At 35.8% G+C, this 18103-nt stretch overlaps 7 protein-coding genes across 7 annotated transcripts; 2 read left to right on the top strand and 5 right to left on the bottom strand.

Moving 5' to 3' along the window:
• Positions 1–5: 5 nt before the first annotated feature.
• On the bottom strand, positions 6–1615 carry LOC130628266 (cytochrome b-like). Its single transcript, XM_057441436.1, is given in 1 exon segment — positions 6–1615. A coding segment is annotated over 1 exon segment (720 nt). The 5' UTR covers positions 726–1615.
• Positions 1616–1896: 281 nt separating this feature from the next.
• Positions 1897–4949, top strand: LOC130626885 (NADH-ubiquinone oxidoreductase chain 5-like). The gene is given in 4 exon segments (XM_057441348.1): positions 1897–1995; positions 2225–2289; positions 3088–3108; positions 3208–4949. Coding segments are annotated over 4 exon segments (1890 nt in total). The 3' UTR covers positions 4913–4949.
• A 1520-nt stretch (positions 4950–6469) lies between these two features.
• LOC130626424 (ATP synthase subunit a-like) lies at positions 6470–7262 on the bottom strand. The gene is given in 1 exon segment (XM_057441324.1): positions 6470–7262. A coding segment is annotated over 1 exon segment (660 nt). The 5' UTR covers positions 7130–7262.
• An 897-nt stretch (positions 7263–8159) lies between these two features.
• LOC130628233 (cytochrome c oxidase subunit 1-like) lies at positions 8160–9639 on the bottom strand. Its single transcript, XM_057441434.1, is given in 1 exon segment — positions 8160–9639. A coding segment is annotated over 1 exon segment (606 nt). The 5' UTR covers positions 9598–9639; the 3' UTR covers positions 8160–8991.
• Positions 9640–10083: 444 nt separating this feature from the next.
• LOC130626408 (NADH-ubiquinone oxidoreductase chain 2-like) lies at positions 10084–10974 on the bottom strand. Its single transcript, XM_057441323.1, is given in 1 exon segment — positions 10084–10974. A coding segment is annotated over 1 exon segment (891 nt).
• A 3891-nt stretch (positions 10975–14865) lies between these two features.
• On the top strand, positions 14866–15798 carry LOC130628201 (NADH-ubiquinone oxidoreductase chain 1-like). The gene is given in 1 exon segment (XM_057441432.1): positions 14866–15798. A coding segment is annotated over 1 exon segment (897 nt). The 3' UTR covers positions 15763–15798.
• Positions 15799–15838: 40 nt separating this feature from the next.
• Positions 15839–17448, bottom strand: LOC130628217 (cytochrome b-like). Its single transcript, XM_057441433.1, is given in 1 exon segment — positions 15839–17448. A coding segment is annotated over 1 exon segment (720 nt). The 5' UTR covers positions 16559–17448.
• Between the last annotated feature and the right edge of the window lie 655 nt (positions 17449–18103).

The raw sequence follows: 18103 nt of genomic DNA, 5'->3' as shown, positions 1-18103 counted from the left end.
TCTAATTAGACAATTTTGTCATTCAAATTAATAACAATCGGAGTAAACACAAAATATGAGAAGTAAGCACATGTAAGAATCTGTCCCAGAAAAATATAGGGGTCTTCTACAGGTCGTGCCCCAATCCATGTTAGAAGTAAAAAGACTGACACTCAGGATCAAAACAAAGGCTGGGCTACAGAATAAAACTCAAGACCTCGAAACTTAGGCTTAAATGTAAAGGGAAGGGACACAAGAATAAGAATAGAAGAGACAAGGGCGATTACCCCTCCTAGCTTATTAGGAATAGACCGCAAAATAGCGTATGCGAACAGAAAATATCATTCCGGTTGGATATGAGCTGGGGTAACCAATGGGTTAGCAGGAATGAAATTATCTGGGTCCCCCAGAAGATAGGGTCTAGTTAAGGAGAGAGTCACAAGAAAAAAGATAAGGACTATAAACCCCACGGTATCCTTAATGGTAAAATAAGGGTGGAACGGTAACTTGTCTAAGTTAGCGTTAATTCCAAGGGGGTTATTCGAACCTCTTTGATGAAGGAATAAAAGATGAATTATTGTCAGACCGGCCACCAGAAAGGGGATCAAGAAATGAAAAGTGAAAAATCGCGTCAGAGTGGGATTATCAACAGCAAACCCCCCTCATAACCATTGTACTACATCGTTACCAATATAAGGTACGGCAGATACTAAGTTTGTAATTACAGTCGCTCCCCAGAAGGACATTTGACCTCACGGGAGAACATACCCTAAAAAAGCAGCGGCCATCACAAGAAACAAAAGAGCAATTCCAGTCATTCATGTCTCGAAATAATGAAAAGAACCATAATACATCCCTCGGCCAATATGAAAATAAATACAAATAAAGAAAAAAGAGGCACCATTGGCGTGGACAGTCCGGAGCAGCCAACCGTAGTTGACATCTCGGCAAATATGGGCCACTCTAGAGAAAGCTAAGTCTACTCTCGCCGTGTAATGCATCGCTAAAAAAAGTCCAGTAACAATTTGAATAAGAAGACAGAGGCCCAGGAGAGACCCAAAGTTTCATCAAATAGAAATGTTGGCCGGCACAGGTAGATCCACCAAGGCAGAATTAATGATTTTAAGGGTAGGTTGCGTCTTACGTAGAGATAACATTTTATTTCCTAATATTACGGAATCACTAGATCATTGACCGTAAAGGCTTTTTATTACTGTTTAAAAAATCAATGACCAGCAGGAGTGCTAAAAATAAATATACCACTATAAACGAGTAGGCCAATATGGTAAGTCTATTAACATTAAAATTGATGATCACGAAATCGGTAGGATAAAGGTAGCCCGAGGAAGGGCTCATAAACATGAAATTCTTATTTAAAACTAAGAAAGACAAGACAATTGTAGGTACCACTCATATAAATGACGTTAAATCCACAGCAAATTTCTCGTTAGCTCTTAGCGAAGACACATAAATAAACATTACGAGAATCCCTCCTAGAAAGATCAAAAAGAGAATTAGTGAAATTCACAGAGAAACATTTTTAAGCATAACACAAATCAATAAAGTTTGAACGAACAACGAGAGTGTAAAAGCAAGAGGATGATTCATTAGAAGTATAAATATGGAAATAACAACGATAGATCCTAGGATGTCAAAAGGTAGTTTAATAAAAATATTAACTTTGGAAGTTAAAGATGTTAATAACTCTTTTGAAGACCGAGAGATTCCTCTAAATTCGGTTTACAAGACCGATATTATTTTTTAATTACTCAGTCAATCATAATAATTTACCTATCACTTTCTTTAGGATTACTAATCTTCTCTTCAAGAAACAAACATCTCCTAGTAACTCTATTGAGATTAGAATTTCTCATTCTTTTATTGTTCAGATTATTGGTATATTCAAACTATATGAGAATGATTAACGCATTCATCTTTCTTAGAGTCACAGTTTGTGAAGGAGCTCTAGGATTATCAGTATTGGTATCATTAGTACGTTCGTCAGGATCAGATCAAGTACAATTCCTAAATGAATAAGTGGTTCTTTACCTCAAGTTTAATATACTTAATATTAATATACAAGTTAATATCAGAATTCCATCTAGAGTGGGGAATTATTCTTTTAACATTGACTTCAGGTATTTTCTTTTTAATAGTTATCAGATTAAAGCCAAGTTGACCATTAAGCTATAGAACTATTCTTGTAAGCTTGTTTGTCCTCCTGTGACTCACGTTTACTACGCAGTCATTCATCTTATTCTACGTCTTCTTTGAGTGCTCTCTAATTCCCACAATTATTTTAATCCTCGGGTGAGGTTACCAGCCAGAGCGTCTACCTGCTTCCTATTATTTCTTATTCTATACTCTACTATCCTCTTTACCTCTACTCTTTATCATCATTGCTCACACGAGTATTTATTCGTCGTCCTTCTTACAATTTTGGGGTAATTTCATAGACAAGATAATCTTCTTGCTAGCCATCCTTTCTTTTCTAGTGAAACTCCCAGTTTATTTTGCACACATTTGATTACCTAAGGCTCACGTAGAGGCCCCAGTAACCGGCTCTATAGTATTAGCCGCTATTCTCCTCAAGCTAGGGGGTTACGGCCTCTATTTAGTACAAGTACTAAATATTTATAGAGAAACAACATTAATAGGGGTCTGCTTAATAGGCGGGATCTTCAGCTGCTTGATCTGTCTACGCCAATCTGATGTCAAATCCTTAATTGCTTATTCCTCCGTCGCTCACATATCATTCGTCATTCTAGGTATACTTATATCTTGTACTTACACCAACATAAGATCAATTTTAATAATGGTATCTCACGGGATTTGTTCCTCTGGATTATTCTACTTAAGCTATCTATTTTATGCGCGCATCTGAAGTCGCAGATTCCTTCTTACCCGTAGAATAATCTCTCTTTTTCCATATTTATGTTTTTGATGACTCAGTCTTAGCTTTTTGAATATAGGATTACCCCCCTCACTTAACTTTTTTTCCGAAATATATTTTTTTATCGGTGTATTTAGTCTAGACTGAATAGTAGTAGGCCTATCTGGAATCCTATGTTTTCTTTCATCTTGTTATTGTATTTATTTATACTCTAGTACAAGTCACGGGGAGAGATTGTATATCTTCAGCTGATTAGAATACAACTTAAAGGAATATATAATCGGAAGAGCTCATCTGATTCCGTTACTGACTTTAATTTTCGTCTACTGTTATAGTTTAAAGAGAATATTAGTTTGTGGAACTAAAGGAGAGTCATCTCTGACAGTATTGTTATATTTTGTATCAGGTTACATCTTACTATTTACCGGAGTAATAAGTGTTTGTTGCTCATTTTTATTATTCCTATCAGATGAAATCTACTTATTAAAAGTATCCTTTTTGCATTTGGATTATCAAGTGTGCTTTGATTGGCTAAGACTATCATTCATCTTCTTAGTTCTCTTAATCTCTTCTCAAGTTATAATTTATTCTTCTTATTATATGAGAGGTGAAACTTTTGTTAATCGTTTTATATACATAATATTAGGATTCATCTCATCTATGGTTCTGTTGATTATATCTTCGGATGGATTAAGATTAATATTAGGTTGAGATGGGTTAGGCATCACTTCATATCTATTAATCATATTTTACAAAAATTACAATTCTTCCTCTAGAGGAATAATTACTATTTTAAGAAATCGAGTAGGTGATGTATTAATTTTATGGTCATTGGGGCTAATATTTTACTCTAAGAGCTGGGACTATATATTCTTAAGATACTTCTCTTTATCAATTATGCTTTTCTTCATTTTATCTTCTTTTACCAAAAGAGCTCAACTACCTTTTTCTGCATGGTTACCAGCAGCCATGGCGGCTCCTACCCCTGTCTCATCCCTAGTCCATTCATCCACACTAGTGACAGCCGGGATCTATTTGATAATTCGTTTGTCTCCCTCATTTGAAGAGAGAGGGTGTTTTTTACTCGTTGTCATGGGGGCCTTAACTTCCTTTTTTTCAGGCCTGGCTGCGTTCGGAGAAAACGATCTAAAACGAGTAATTGCGTTATCTACATTAAGCCAGCTAGGAGTAATAATATTTTCTCTAGGCTTAGGGCTCAGTCTATTCTGTTATTTTCATCTTTTTGCCCATGCACTTTTTAAGGCTCTTCTTTTTATATGTTCGGGGGTCGTAATTCATTCGCTAGGGGTACAAGATATACGTCGTATAGGAGGGGTATCCAGGATACTCCCCTACACTAGCTATATTATCTTAGTTTGCTCTCTTAGATTAATAGGGTTCCCATATTTATCGGGTTTCTTTTCAAAAGACCTAATTATTGAATCTTCAGAGAGTCTGTATATATTATTTCCTAGTGTACTTATATTAGTTTCATGTCTTCTAACAAGAACTTACTCTTCACGAATTGCGATAATATGTTTGTGCTCCTATAATTATAATTTAAGCTGTCAATACAGGGACGAAGAGGGGGACTACCTAACTCCTCTTTTTGTTCTTTATTGGGGGGCTGTTATAGGGGGGTATATCTTCTATTGATGTTTTCTGGGGGACGTAAGAATCATCTTAGGTCCATTTGAAAAGATTCTCCTCCTCTCCCTTATTACAGTAGGGGTGATTTTACCTTACTTTGTCAAATCATTTAGTTTAAGCCTAAGACATTATGTAAGTAGAATAATATTTTTACCATTCATTACAGGGCGAACAAGCTTCATACCTTTACTTATGGGTGAACTCCTCTATCATGAGGGTGATTGTGGTTGGGTAGAAGAAGCGGGACCGTCATTAATCTATCATAATAGCTTACGGGGGTCATCTTTATTTTCGTTCCTAACCTCCTCTCCATATAAGGTACTTATCCTATCTTCTTTATTATTCACACTATTTATATATTTCTATAGCTTAATAAGAGCACAACACTGAAGATGTTGGGGTGGATGATTCCTGGAAATATTTAAAGGATATTTATCCATTTATGCATTGAAAATGCATCGTATTAAATATACTATATAAATAGGCAGTGAGTAGAATTTAACTACCCGGTTGAAGAGTTAGCAGCTCCCATCCTTCTTTCTGCCTCTTAACAGGGGTCATCCCTTCCTCTTCATTAACAATGAAGCGCTATCAATTAGCTTCTGCTAAAGAGTGGGGGCCGAAAGGCCTAAATTCAGGTCGAAACTGGATTTGATAACATCAATTCTCACTCTGAGAGAAGGAAGATCCCTCTTTTAGGATGCAAACCCAATGTTCTATTTAAACTATTCTCCTGAATAAAGTGTCTTTGATAAAGTTAATGATTATTTAATTCATCTTAGGGCACCTTCCTTTCACTCATAAAATACCCCCGCAACAAGGATGAAAGTAAAGAAGATAATCAGGTAGGTTGTCGGTGAAGACATATTCAAATATACTATAGGTAGGAGTAAAGTAATCTCTACATCAAAAATAAGAAAAATTAGAGTAATAACAAAGAACCGAATAGAAAAGGGGGTACGAGAGGAATTCAAAGGATCGAATCCGCATTCAAATGGTGAACTCTTTTCGCGATCCAGAGAGACTTTCTTATTCACAAACATTCCGAGGGTTAATATAATAAAAACAAGCATAAAAATTCTTAATCAAATTAAAATAATTATCTTTCCCTAACAGGATCTCTTGATTGGAAGTCAAGTATAATATTTATACTAGAAAGATCCTATTCACCTCATCAGTAGATAGAAAGATAGAGAAACAATCAGACAACATCAACAAAGTGTCAATATCAAGCTGCAGCTTCAAACCCGAAATGATGTTGGGGAGAAAAGTAGCACTTAGCGTGACGTAAGATACAAATTATAAGAAAAATAGTACCAATAAGTACATGTAAACCATGAAAACCTGTCGCTAAAAAGAATGTAGACCCATAGATTCTATCCGCAATAGTAAACGAGGCTTCTATGTATTCCAACCCTTGAAGAAATGAAAAATATAGCCCCAGCAATACAGTAAATAGAAGCCCCTGAAGGCATTGATCAAAATTATTTTCTATTAAGGCATGGTGGGCTCAAGTTACCGTAACTCCTGAAGCCAGCAGAATACTTGTATTAAGCAGGGGCACTTGAAATGGATTAAAGCTTTCCACTCCGATCGGGGGCCATAAGGCCCCAACTTCAATATTTGGCGACAAACTTCTGTGAAAAAATGCCCAAAAGAAAGAGACAAAAAAGAAAACTTCAGAGATAATAAATAGGATTATTCCCCATCGCAACCCAAATCCGACCTTCGTTGAATGTATTCCTTGAAAAGTAGCTTCTCGTGATACGTCTCGTCATCATTGATACGAAACAAATATGATTGTTATTAATCCTGTAAAAAATAGTATTCTATCAAATGAATGAAACCATTTGACAAGTCCAGAAGTCATCGCAAAAGCTCCTATTCCGGTAGCCAGGGGTCAAGGTCTAATATTAACCAAATGATACGGGTGATTTAATTGATTCATTATTCTCTTGCATAGAGAGTCATTAGAGTCATAAAAACATAAGATTGAATAATAGCTACAGAGAATTCCAACATTAATAGGATAATCTGTGAAAATACTACAATTGAAGTAACATATAAATTTTCCAGGGTACCTTGAGCCCCTAAAAGAGTCAATAGGAGATGGCCGGCAATTATATTAGCCGCAAGACGGACAGAGAGTGTAATAGGCCGAATCATATTTCTAATGATTTCAATTAATACCATGAAAGGTATTAAAGGTGCCGGTGTTCCTAAAGGTACAAGATGGGCTAAAGCATTCGTTGTCTCCTTAATCCAAGTATATAGAATAAAAGAGATTCACAGAGGAACTGCTAGTCTTAAGGTAACTGCTAAATGTCTAGTAGCGGTAAAAATATAAGGGAATAAACCGATAAAATTATTAAATAAAATAAATAAGAAAAGGGCAATAACTAGGATATTGGCACCAAATCTTGCTGGGCCTATAAGGAGGGATATCTCCCGATTTAATCCCATTAAAACTCTCTTAGCCAAAAATTGAGGTCGCGAAGGAATCAATCAGAAAGATATTACTATAAACAAAAGTGGGATTAGTATTCTTAATCAGTTGGATAAAAAAGAGGAAGTCGGATCAAATACTGAAAAAAGGTTTGCTATCATTTTCAATTTAAGTAAACAGTTCCATCAGAGAAGCCTTTAGCAGAAGAAACCGAACGGGGTTGATAAAGGAAAAATACCATAGTTATAATAGCTCATAGTAAAGCTATAGATACAAGGAAAACCATAATTCAAGGAAGTGGTATTATTTGAGGAATAAGAGACTGCCATCGGCTTCTTAAAGTTGACAACCTTATATTTATTAATAAACTAAGTCTCTGTACCACAGGGGGTAATTACCATAAGAGAGCTTAAGAGGCTACCGCTTGACTTTCAGCCACCCTATGAAATTTGTAACTCAAGTCACTTTAGAAAGTCTCTCTCTCCAACAGCTTCAATCACAATAGGTATAAAACTATGTCCAGATCCACAAATTTCGGAACATTGTCCATAAAATACTCCGGGTATATTCACTAGAAGTCTGGATTGATTAAGCCGGCCTGGAACTGCATCCATCTTAATACCTAGAGATGGTACAGCTCATGAGTGTAGAACGTCATCTGAAGTAATCATCAGACGGATAGCTTGATTATAGGGCACTGGCATACGATTGTCTACATCAAGTAAACGATATATACCGGTAGAAAGTTCATTTGAAGGGATTATGTATGAATCAAATTGAATATCGTCAAAATCAGAGTATTCATAGGATCAGTATCACTGATGCCCCGTTACCTTAATAGTCAAGGCAGGGTTATGAATTTCATCGATTAAATAGAGAAGACGAATAGAAGGAAGAGCGATAGCTACTAAAATAATAGCAGGAATAACGGTTCAAACCGTCTCGATTGCCTGGCCATCAAGTAGATAACGATGGAGAAATTTATTAGAAAACAATGCAGCTAAGAAAAAGCCTACAAGAGAAGTAATTAAGATTACCACTAGTAAAGCATGGTCATGGAAAAAAATAAGTTGTTCTATGAGAGGTGAATTCCCATTTTGTAAACCTAGTTGGAATCATTGAGACACTTTTAAAGGGGGTACCCATCTTTGGAGCTTAAATCCAATGCATATATGTTTCTGCCACTTTAAAATGTAGAGATTATAGTAATTTCTTCATAGGAGTGATCGGCAGGCGGATGGGGATGATTCCATTCCACACTTGATCTTAAATTAAGTGAAAAAATATTAATTCGTTTAGCGATCATGGCCTCTCAAATACAAAAAATAAATATTAATGTAGCAATTATAGATATAACTCTCCCTAATGAAGAAATTACATTTCATGAAGCATATGTATCTGGGTAATCTGCGTAACGACGTGGTATTCCAGCGAGACCTAAGAAATGTTGAGGGAAAAAAGTTAAGTTTACTCCTAAAAATATAATAAAGAAATGTACCTTAAGAAGAAACTGATTCATTCTTAATCCGGTCATTAGAGGAAATCAATGCACAAATCCTGCTATGATAGCAAAGACAGCACCCATTGATAAAACATAGTGGAAATGGGCAACTACATAATAAGTATCATGGAGAACAATATCAATTCTAGAGTTCGACAGGACAACTCCTGTAAGCCCTCCCACAGTAAACAAAAATACAAATCCTAGGGCCCACAACATAGATGGAGTTATAGTAAGTCGTGTCCCGTGTAAAGTTCCGATTCATCTAAAAATCTTAATCCCCGTAGGAATTGCAATAATCATAGTTGCAGCAGTAAAATAAGCTCGAGTGTCCACGTCCATTCCCACAGTAAATATATGATGAGCCCAGACAACAAAACCAAGAATACCAATTGCAAGTATAGCATAAATCATACCTAATGTACCAAATGCTTCCTTCTTACCTCTTTCTTGGCTAATAATGTGGGACACTATCCCGAATCCAGGTAAAATTAAAATATATACTTCAGGATGGCCAAAAAATCAAAATAAATGTTGATAAAGGATGGGATCCCCACCACCTGCGGGGTCGAAGAAAGAAGTATTTAAGTTACGGTCAGTTAACAGTATAGTAATAGCCCCCGCTAGGACTGGAAGTGATAAAAGGAGAAGAACGGCGGTGATTCCTACTGCTCAAACGAAGAGAGGTATACGGTCAATAGATATTGACTGGGGTCGTATATTAATGATAGTAGTAATAAAATTTACAGCCCCTAAGATAGAGGAAACTCCAGCTAAATGAAGCGAGAAAATAGCTAAATCTACAGAAGGTCCGGCATGGGCAATGGCTGAGGATAGAGGGGGATAAACTGTTCATCCAGTTCCTGCACCTCTCTCAACTATAGATCTGGCCAAGAGAAGAGTCAAGGATGGTGGAAGTATTCAAAATCTTAAATTATTTAACCGGGGAAATGCTATATCCGGGGCCCCTAATATAATGGGTACTAGCCAGTTACCAAATCCCCCAATCAAGATTGGTATAACCATGAAAAAAATTATAATAAATGCATGAGCTGTCACAATAACATTATATACTTGTTCATCGCCAATCAGGGAACCTGGTTGACCCAACTCTGCTCGAATGAGCATTCTTAAAGAAGTCCCAACTATACCTGCTCAAGCGCCAAAAATAAAGTATAAAGTTCCAATATCCTTGTGATTCGTAGAATAAAATCAACGTTGCATAAGTAAAGTGGCCGATTATAGGTGCTAAATTGTAAATTTAGTTAAGGATTATTCCCTTTACTATGATTAATTTACGGCTCAGTAGTTTAAAAAAAAATACAAGATTGCAAATCTTGAGTTGTTTCTAACCCGGGCCTAATTAACTAAAAATTATCTTATTGTAAGCAGGGTGATGTGTATATAAGTGTTCTGTGCACGTAAGATTTTGATTCTTAAAGAGAAATTTACATTTCATATATAATAAGAAGAGATGAGGTGCCTGATAAAAAGGATTACGTTGATACTGTAATTATGTAGATAATACCCCCATCTATATTAAAGTAAATTATTAAAGCTTAAGAACATCTTATTTCCAGCTTTGAAGGCTGGTAGTTTAATTAACTTAAAGCTTTACAAAAAGAATAGAGGAAGAAAAATATTAAACCCTATTGATAGAATGCCCGGGATCTCTATTTTCTTAGACTTTACCTCTGAGGGAAATAAAAGAGATCTCATAGCAATCTTAAAATAAAAATAGACTGAGAAACATGAAGACACAACAAGGGCTAACACAAGAAGGGGGGATAAAATATTTATTTCCAGAGATATTCATTTAATAAAAAATCCCAGGAATGGGGGTAACCCGGCTAAAGAGAGAAGATTAAATGAAATCGAAGCTTTATAAATTAATCTAGCGTTACTATTCATTTGGGCGAGGGAGTACATACCCCTTTGCTGTAATAAAATTACAGCAAAATATAGAATAGCCAAGTAAGTCACATAATAAACTAATATCAAGAAAAATCTACTTATATTAACTATTAGTCAAGATAGATGTCTAACGGAAGAAAACGCTATAATCAGCCGAAGGTTGGATTGGTTAATCCCACCTAATCCGCCAATAAATGCTCTAATAAAAATGAAAAAAGAATTTGTGAATTGTAGTATAGCGAGTCCAAGAAGAGGCCCAATTTTCTGAAAAGTTATTAAAAGGGATAAAACCTTTCATGATATAGATTTAGAAATACTTACTAATCATATATGGAACGGGGCCGCACCAATCTTAATTAATAGGGCAAAAGGAATTAAGAATGAAAAGGATTGATTCAGAATACTCGCTAAAAAGATGACTGAGGCTACTGACTGAATCAAAAAATATTTTAATCTATTTTCTTTTCTTTCTTCGATTATGATAGGGATAAAGCTTAAAGAATTTATTTCTATACTAAGCCACAGACCTAACCAAGAGTGGGAGGACACTATAAGAATATAGGAAAAAAATAGGCATAATCACTTAATCATTTAAAGAGAGATTACTCTATCATTGGGGTATGAGCCCAGTAGCTTAATTTAGCTTACTCTTTAACACCCCTGGGAGAGAAGAACCCCCCCCCCCCCCCCGAGTTTATGCTTCAAAGTGAAGCGTAACGAGGGAGGGAGTTCTTCTCCCAGGTTAATCTAAATAAAATAACTCTATCCTTTTTAACAGTAGACAATATCAGACTCTTATCAAACATACAACCCTTTCTCTAATTAACCATTACGTTTATACCCTAGACTAGGAGCAGGATTAGATTCTTGGTACTCACCTCAAAAAAGATAAAATTATCGGTTCCTCAATTTATTGGGGAGACCAATCTATATTGAGTTATCTCCTGTAAGGAGATAATCCAGATTGCTGCCGCCCTCCCTCGCTGAAATAAAATAAAATTATTTATTTTACATTTTTTTTAAGAAAAATTTGAGGTGGGCTAATTTACTTTTTTACAGGATTAAAGGCAAGATCCTGAAAAAGGCTGTTTTTGAGGTAAATATCGAGAATCTTAGCATCAAACGTGTAAAATGGGGTCACAAAATTCCCTAAACGCAAACTTTAAGCTGATTTTTAACGATTTTACGGGGTTTTTAATTTTCAATTTGAAACAATTTAACCTATACAGAACGTCATTATAATGATATGAAATAAAACAAATAATATTTTATTATAGTTACATTTAATTAGATATAAACTTATCCGTAGTATTTTTTCCTTGTCCTAACACTCAGTGTTAGGACAAAAAATACTACAAATAAGTTTATAACTTTATTAAATTTTTAAACCCTCTTAAGAGGGTTGTATTTGATGAGATAATGATTTTATTTATCCTGGAACACCAAATCTTCCAGGATAAATATAAATCAATATCTCTAGGTTATTTTAGAAACCCTCTTAAGAGGGTTTAAACAAAATTTAATATTATATAAATGATATAAATAACGTACATTCACCGCTCTTTTATTATACTAATAAAAGAGCGGTGAATGTACTATACAGGACGTTATATAAACTAACATTAAATTATGTGTGTGTACGTAGGCTTGACTCTTTAACAAGGCCCCTCCTCAGACATGTAGGTCTATGCAGACCTACATGTCTGAGGGGGGGGGGGGGCCTTGTCTTAGAGGTAGCCTACGTATCTAAACATATTATCTCATCAATCTACATTTCATAAAATACGTTATCGTGTACCATATTCCACCATCCGTTCTCCTTTAAATGGTCGTCAAGTCTAGTTGTTAGTTGCGTGGGGTTGTATAGGTAAGTATCATTTATATGGTAATTTTAGGTATTTAGGGGTGGGTTAATTCCCTATTTAACCTTTTTATTTTTTTTTATCATCGTCACAATCATAAATGAGTAAACGCAAGTATTTAAATAAATTCCAATTTTACTCATATTTACACGTAATCAATAAAAGTCCAATTCTGTTAACTTCATCATTCATATCCATTTTCACTTATTTCATCGTAATGAGGTAATTATCTAGACAGACAAGATTTAACAACCAAACAAGTAGTCACTTTAAATCATACAATATACCTGATGTATTAGTTATCCACACTATTTATCTCTTATTTCAGACACCTGCAGCAACGTCTAGAGTATTTTCTACATTTAAATAAGGTTATCGAGGAGATATTTCACTCTTCATGGCGGCTAGATAATGGGTTTCGGTCGCTCGCCGGGGTGACTGCTTTCAATGACCTTATACATCTGATCTCCCATTATTCGTAGTCACAAGCTTCATTCTTAAACACACTCAAATCAGTAAATAGCTATTATCTTACTTCTTTGTCCGTTATTATTATTTTCCGCTACAATATCATTTCTATATTCTATCCGGTCGTTCTCATCCCATCATCCAGCAGTAAAAGTTTGATTCTAGCTAGTTTATTTACTCTTTCTACGAGTCATATGCAAGATATCATTATAGGTTAGAAGTGCAGTGATTGACATTATTGCCTACTTCTTAGGTATAGCGAACGAAAAGATAGGGGGACCACTTTGTGCCAGCATCCGCGGTCATACAAGGCCCTAGAGCAAATATTTTAGGTGAATAGAGGAGCTTTGGGACAAGTATATTTTAGATCAATAAGGGTGAAATTTGCATTTATTCTCCATTAGTTTGAATAAAGCACTCTTTAGGTGGCCAAACAACTAGGATTAGATACCCTATTAGTTCATCTGTAATTAACCTGGGTAGTATTATTTAAACCTAAAGAATTTGGCGGTTTCTAAACTTACTAGAGGAACCTGCCCCATAAACGACAATCCACGAGACAACCGACCCGTTCTTGTAAAACAGCTTATATACCGTCGTTTAGGGGATTAAATAAATAACTGCTCTTAATTGCTTAGGCCAATAAATCAGATCAAGGTGTAGCTTATGTCCGGGAGAGGGTGGGTTACAATAAGAACTTAAACGGAACTTTCATTTTATCATGGAGAAGAAGGTGGATTTAGAAGTAAGGCCTATCAACCTGAAGGAGGCTCTGAGAAATGTACACATCGCCCGTCGCTCTCTTGTCCGAAGAGATAAGTCGTAACAAAGTAGGTATACCGGAAGGTGTATCTTGAAAGAGGGAGGGAGTTTGAATAAACATTTTGCTTACACTAAAAAGATACTCTTGAGAGTGCTCTCTAAATCTTTATTTACAAATTTATTTAAAACAATATTACATTAGTAAAAGAATCGAATTTATTCAAGGTCTAAGTACTGAAAAGGAAAGTCTACTAATTACAAAGAAGTTATTGTTTGTACCTTTTGTATCAGGGTTTATTAAATTTCAATCTTTATTGCTGAATCCCGAAACAAGGTGATCTATATTGGTTAAAGATGATTGTTTCATAAATCTCTTCAAGACCAATATCGTTGTGAAAAATATTTCGTACCTTTATATCTGGTTGGCAGAATACTCCTTTAGGGTACTCCGCAAGGAAGATTTTCTAGGGGACGAGCTCTAGAAAAAATTATATTATAATATCAAGAAAAACATGATTAGGCTTAAAAGTTGCCTTGGTTTAATAACCATTGTTACTAAAATGATAATTTCAAAATAATTAATTAAGACTAGCCGATGCTAATTACATAAATTTAGCAATCACAATGATAGAATTAGTAGAACTATAAATACACTTAACACAATGTTCCTCACAAAATCCCAAAGGAATTCGGCAAAACTCATCTCCGCCTGTTTAACAAAGACATCGCCTCTCAACTTTGGGAGGTCGAGCCTGCCCACTGATGAATTAAAGGGCCGTGGTATACTGACCATGCGAAGGTAGCATAATCATTAGCCTTTTGATTTGAGGCTGGAATGAATGGTTTGACGAGAGATGGTCTGTCTCTTCGATTAAATTGAAGTTAATCTTTAAGTGAAAAAGCTTAAATGTACTTGGAGGGCGATAAGACCCTATAGATCTTTACATTTAATTCTTTTGTCTTGCGGTAGGTAATTAGACAGAGTAAAACAATGTTCGGTTGGGGCGACGGTAAGAACAGAATAAACACTTACAACATAAACACATCAATAAATGACCATTGATCCTTAGATGAATAAAGACCAAGTTACCTTAGGGATAACAGCGTAATTCTTTTTGAGAGTTCAAATCGACAAAAGAGTTTGCGACCTCGATGTTGGTTCAGGGACCCTACTCGGTGCAGCAGCCTAGAGAGGCAGTCTGTTCGACTGTTAAACCCCTACGTGATCTGAGTTCAGACCGGCGTAAGCCAGGTTAGTTTCTACCCCCAAGGCAAATCCACTCATGATAGTACGAAAGGACCTCTTGAGATTTTATGTCAGCTTGGCAGACAAATGCGTTAGATTTAGGATCTATTCATAAGGAGACCTTAGTTGATAGCACTAGCTTAAATGATCTATTTTATTTTTTTACAAGTAGTTATGGTTTTAGTTTCAGTTGCTTTTTTAACACTATTAGAACGAAAGATTTTGGGTTACATTCAGTTACGTAAGGGTCCAAATAAAGTCGGCTTTCTTGGGATCCTACAACCTTTTTCTGATGGGGTCAAATTATTTTGTAAGGAAGTCTCACTTCCTCTTGTCTCCAATTTCATACCGTACCTCGTTGCTCCTGTGTTCAGTCTATTCCTTTCCTTTTTCTTATGAACTCTAGTCCCATTTATCTCTTACGGTGCAAAATTCAATTTATCATTCCTATTAGTTATCTGTGCAATGAGAGTGAGAGTATACAGAATTATGGTTGCAGGCTGGTCCTCTAACTCTAAGTATTCTTTGCTAGGAAGAATTCGCGCAGGGGCACAGACCATCTCCTATGAGGTATCTTTGATTATTATCATCCTTTCTCCTTTAATGTTATTTAAAAAGCTCGATCTAGAAGGGTACCTAGTGAAATCCTCTTACGTAGGGTGACCTTTATACCTATGTCTCCCTCTAGGATTGTGCTGATTTATCACAATTCTGGCAGAGACTAATCGAACACCCTTCGATCTAGCTGAGGGTGAATCCGAGTTAGTGTCGGGTTTCAATACAGAATACATAGGAGTCGGTTTCGCTCTAATTATATTATCAGAATACGCTAGCATTCTTTTCATATCTCTACTATTTAGTGTAGTATTCGGGTCTATAAGCTTCCTCATATTTTGTTTAGTGGTGTACTCCTATCTATGGAGACGCGGCTCTTATCCCCGCTATCGTTATGATAACCTGATACATTTATGCTGGAAAAGTCTTTTACCTACATCTTTAATATTCCTGTGTTTTTACTGAAGCCTTTCTCAAGGGGGTTAAAAATAAAGACCCCTGGTTGTATAATCAACCTTATTCTGCTTTCAAAACAGATGCTTTAATCGGCCAAGGGGTCTAATTAGACAATTTTGTCATTCAAATTAATAACAATCGGAGTAAACACAAAATATGAGAAGTAAGCACATGTAAGAATCTGTCCCAGAAAAATATAGGGGTCTTCTACAGGTCGTGCCCCAATCCATGTTAGAAGTAAAAAGACTGACACTCAGGATCAAAACAAAGGCTGGGCTACAGAATAAAACTCAAGACCTCGAAACTTAGGCTTAAATGTAAAGGGAAGGGACACAAGAATAAGAATAGAAGAGACAAGGGCGATTACCCCTCCTAGCTTATTAGGAATAGACCGCAAAATAGCGTATGCGAACAGAAAATATCATTCCGGTTGGATATGAGCTGGGGTAACCAATGGGTTAGCAGGAATGAAATTATCTGGGTCCCCCAGAAGATAGGGTCTAGTTAAGGAGAGAGTCACAAGAAAAAAGATAAGGACTATAAACCCCACGGTATCCTTAATGGTAAAATAAGGGTGGAACGGTAACTTGTCTAAGTTAGCGTTAATTCCAAGGGGGTTATTCGAACCTCTTTGATGAAGGAATAAAAGATGAATTATTGTCAGACCGGCCACCAGAAAGGGGATCAAGAAATGAAAAGTGAAAAATCGCGTCAGAGTGGGATTATCAACAGCAAACCCCCCTCATAACCATTGTACTACATCGTTACCAATATAAGGTACGGCAGATACTAAGTTTGTAATTACAGTCGCTCCCCAGAAGGACATTTGACCTCACGGGAGAACATACCCTAAAAAAGCAGCGGCCATCACAAGAAACAAAAGAGCAATTCCAGTCATTCATGTCTCGAAATAATGAAAAGAACCATAATACATCCCTCGGCCAATATGAAAATAAATACAAATAAAGAAAAAAGAGGCACCATTGGCGTGGACAGTCCGGAGCAGCCAACCGTAGTTGACATCTCGGCAAATATGGGCCACTCTAGAGAAAGCTAAGTCTACTCTCGCCGTGTAATGCATCGCTAAAAAAAGTCCAGTAACAATTTGAATAAGAAGACAGAGGCCCAGGAGAGACCCAAAGTTTCATCAAATAGAAATGTTGGCCGGCACAGGTAGATCCACCAAGGCAGAATTAATGATTTTAAGGGTAGGTTGCGTCTTACGTAGAGATAACATTTTATTTCCTAATATTACGGAATCACTAGATCATTGACCGTAAAGGCTTTTTATTACTGTTTAAAAAATCAATGACCAGCAGGAGTGCTAAAAATAAATATACCACTATAAACGAGTAGGCCAATATGGTAAGTCTATTAACATTAAAATTGATGATCACGAAATCGGTAGGATAAAGGTAGCCCGAGGAAGGGCTCATAAACATGAAATTCTTATTTAAAACTAAGAAAGACAAGACAATTGTAGGTACCACTCATATAAATGACGTTAAATCCACAGCAAATTTCTCGTTAGCTCTTAGCGAAGACACATAAATAAACATTACGAGAATCCCTCCTAGAAAGATCAAAAAGAGAATTAGTGAAATTCACAGAGAAACATTTTTAAGCATAACACAAATCAATAAAGTTTGAACGAACAACGAGAGTGTAAAAGCAAGAGGATGATTCATTAGAAGTATAAATATGGAAATAACAACGATAGATCCTAGGATGTCAAAAGGTAGTTTAATAAAAATATTAACTTTGGAAGTTAAAGATGTTAATAACTCTTTTGAAGACCGAGAGATTCCTCTAAATTCGGTTTACAAGACCGATATTATTTTTTAATTACTCAGTCAATCATAATAATTTACCTATCACTTTCTTTAGGATTACTAATCTTCTCTTCAAGAAACAAACATCTCCTAGTAACTCTATTGAGATTAGAATTTCTCATTCTTTTATTGTTCAGATTATTGGTATATTCAAACTATATGAGAATGATTAACGCATTCATCTTTCTTAGAGTCACAGTTTGTGAAGGAGCTCTAGGATTATCAGTATTGGTATCATTAGTACGTTCGTCAGGATCAGATCAAGTACAATTCCTAAATGAATAAGTGGTTCTTTACCTCAAGTTTAATATACTTAATATTAATATACAAGTTAATATCAGAATTCCATCTAGAGTGGGGAATTATTCTTTTAACATTGACTTCAGGTATTTTCTTTTTAATAGTTATCAGATTAAAGCCAAGTTGACCATTAAGCTATAGAACTATTCTTGTAAGCTTGTTTGTCCTCCTGTGACTCACGTTTACTACGCAGTCATTCATCTTATTCTACGTCTTCTTTGAGTGCTCTCTAATTCCCA

This window comes from Hydractinia symbiolongicarpus, chromosome 2, assembly GCF_029227915.1.
Source record: "Hydractinia symbiolongicarpus strain clone_291-10 chromosome 2, HSymV2.1, whole genome shotgun sequence".
Taxonomy (NCBI): domain Eukaryota; kingdom Metazoa; phylum Cnidaria; class Hydrozoa; order Anthoathecata; family Hydractiniidae; genus Hydractinia; species Hydractinia symbiolongicarpus.
Note: the sequence above shows the minus strand (reverse complement) of the source record. Positions and strands in the feature narration are given on the sequence as shown.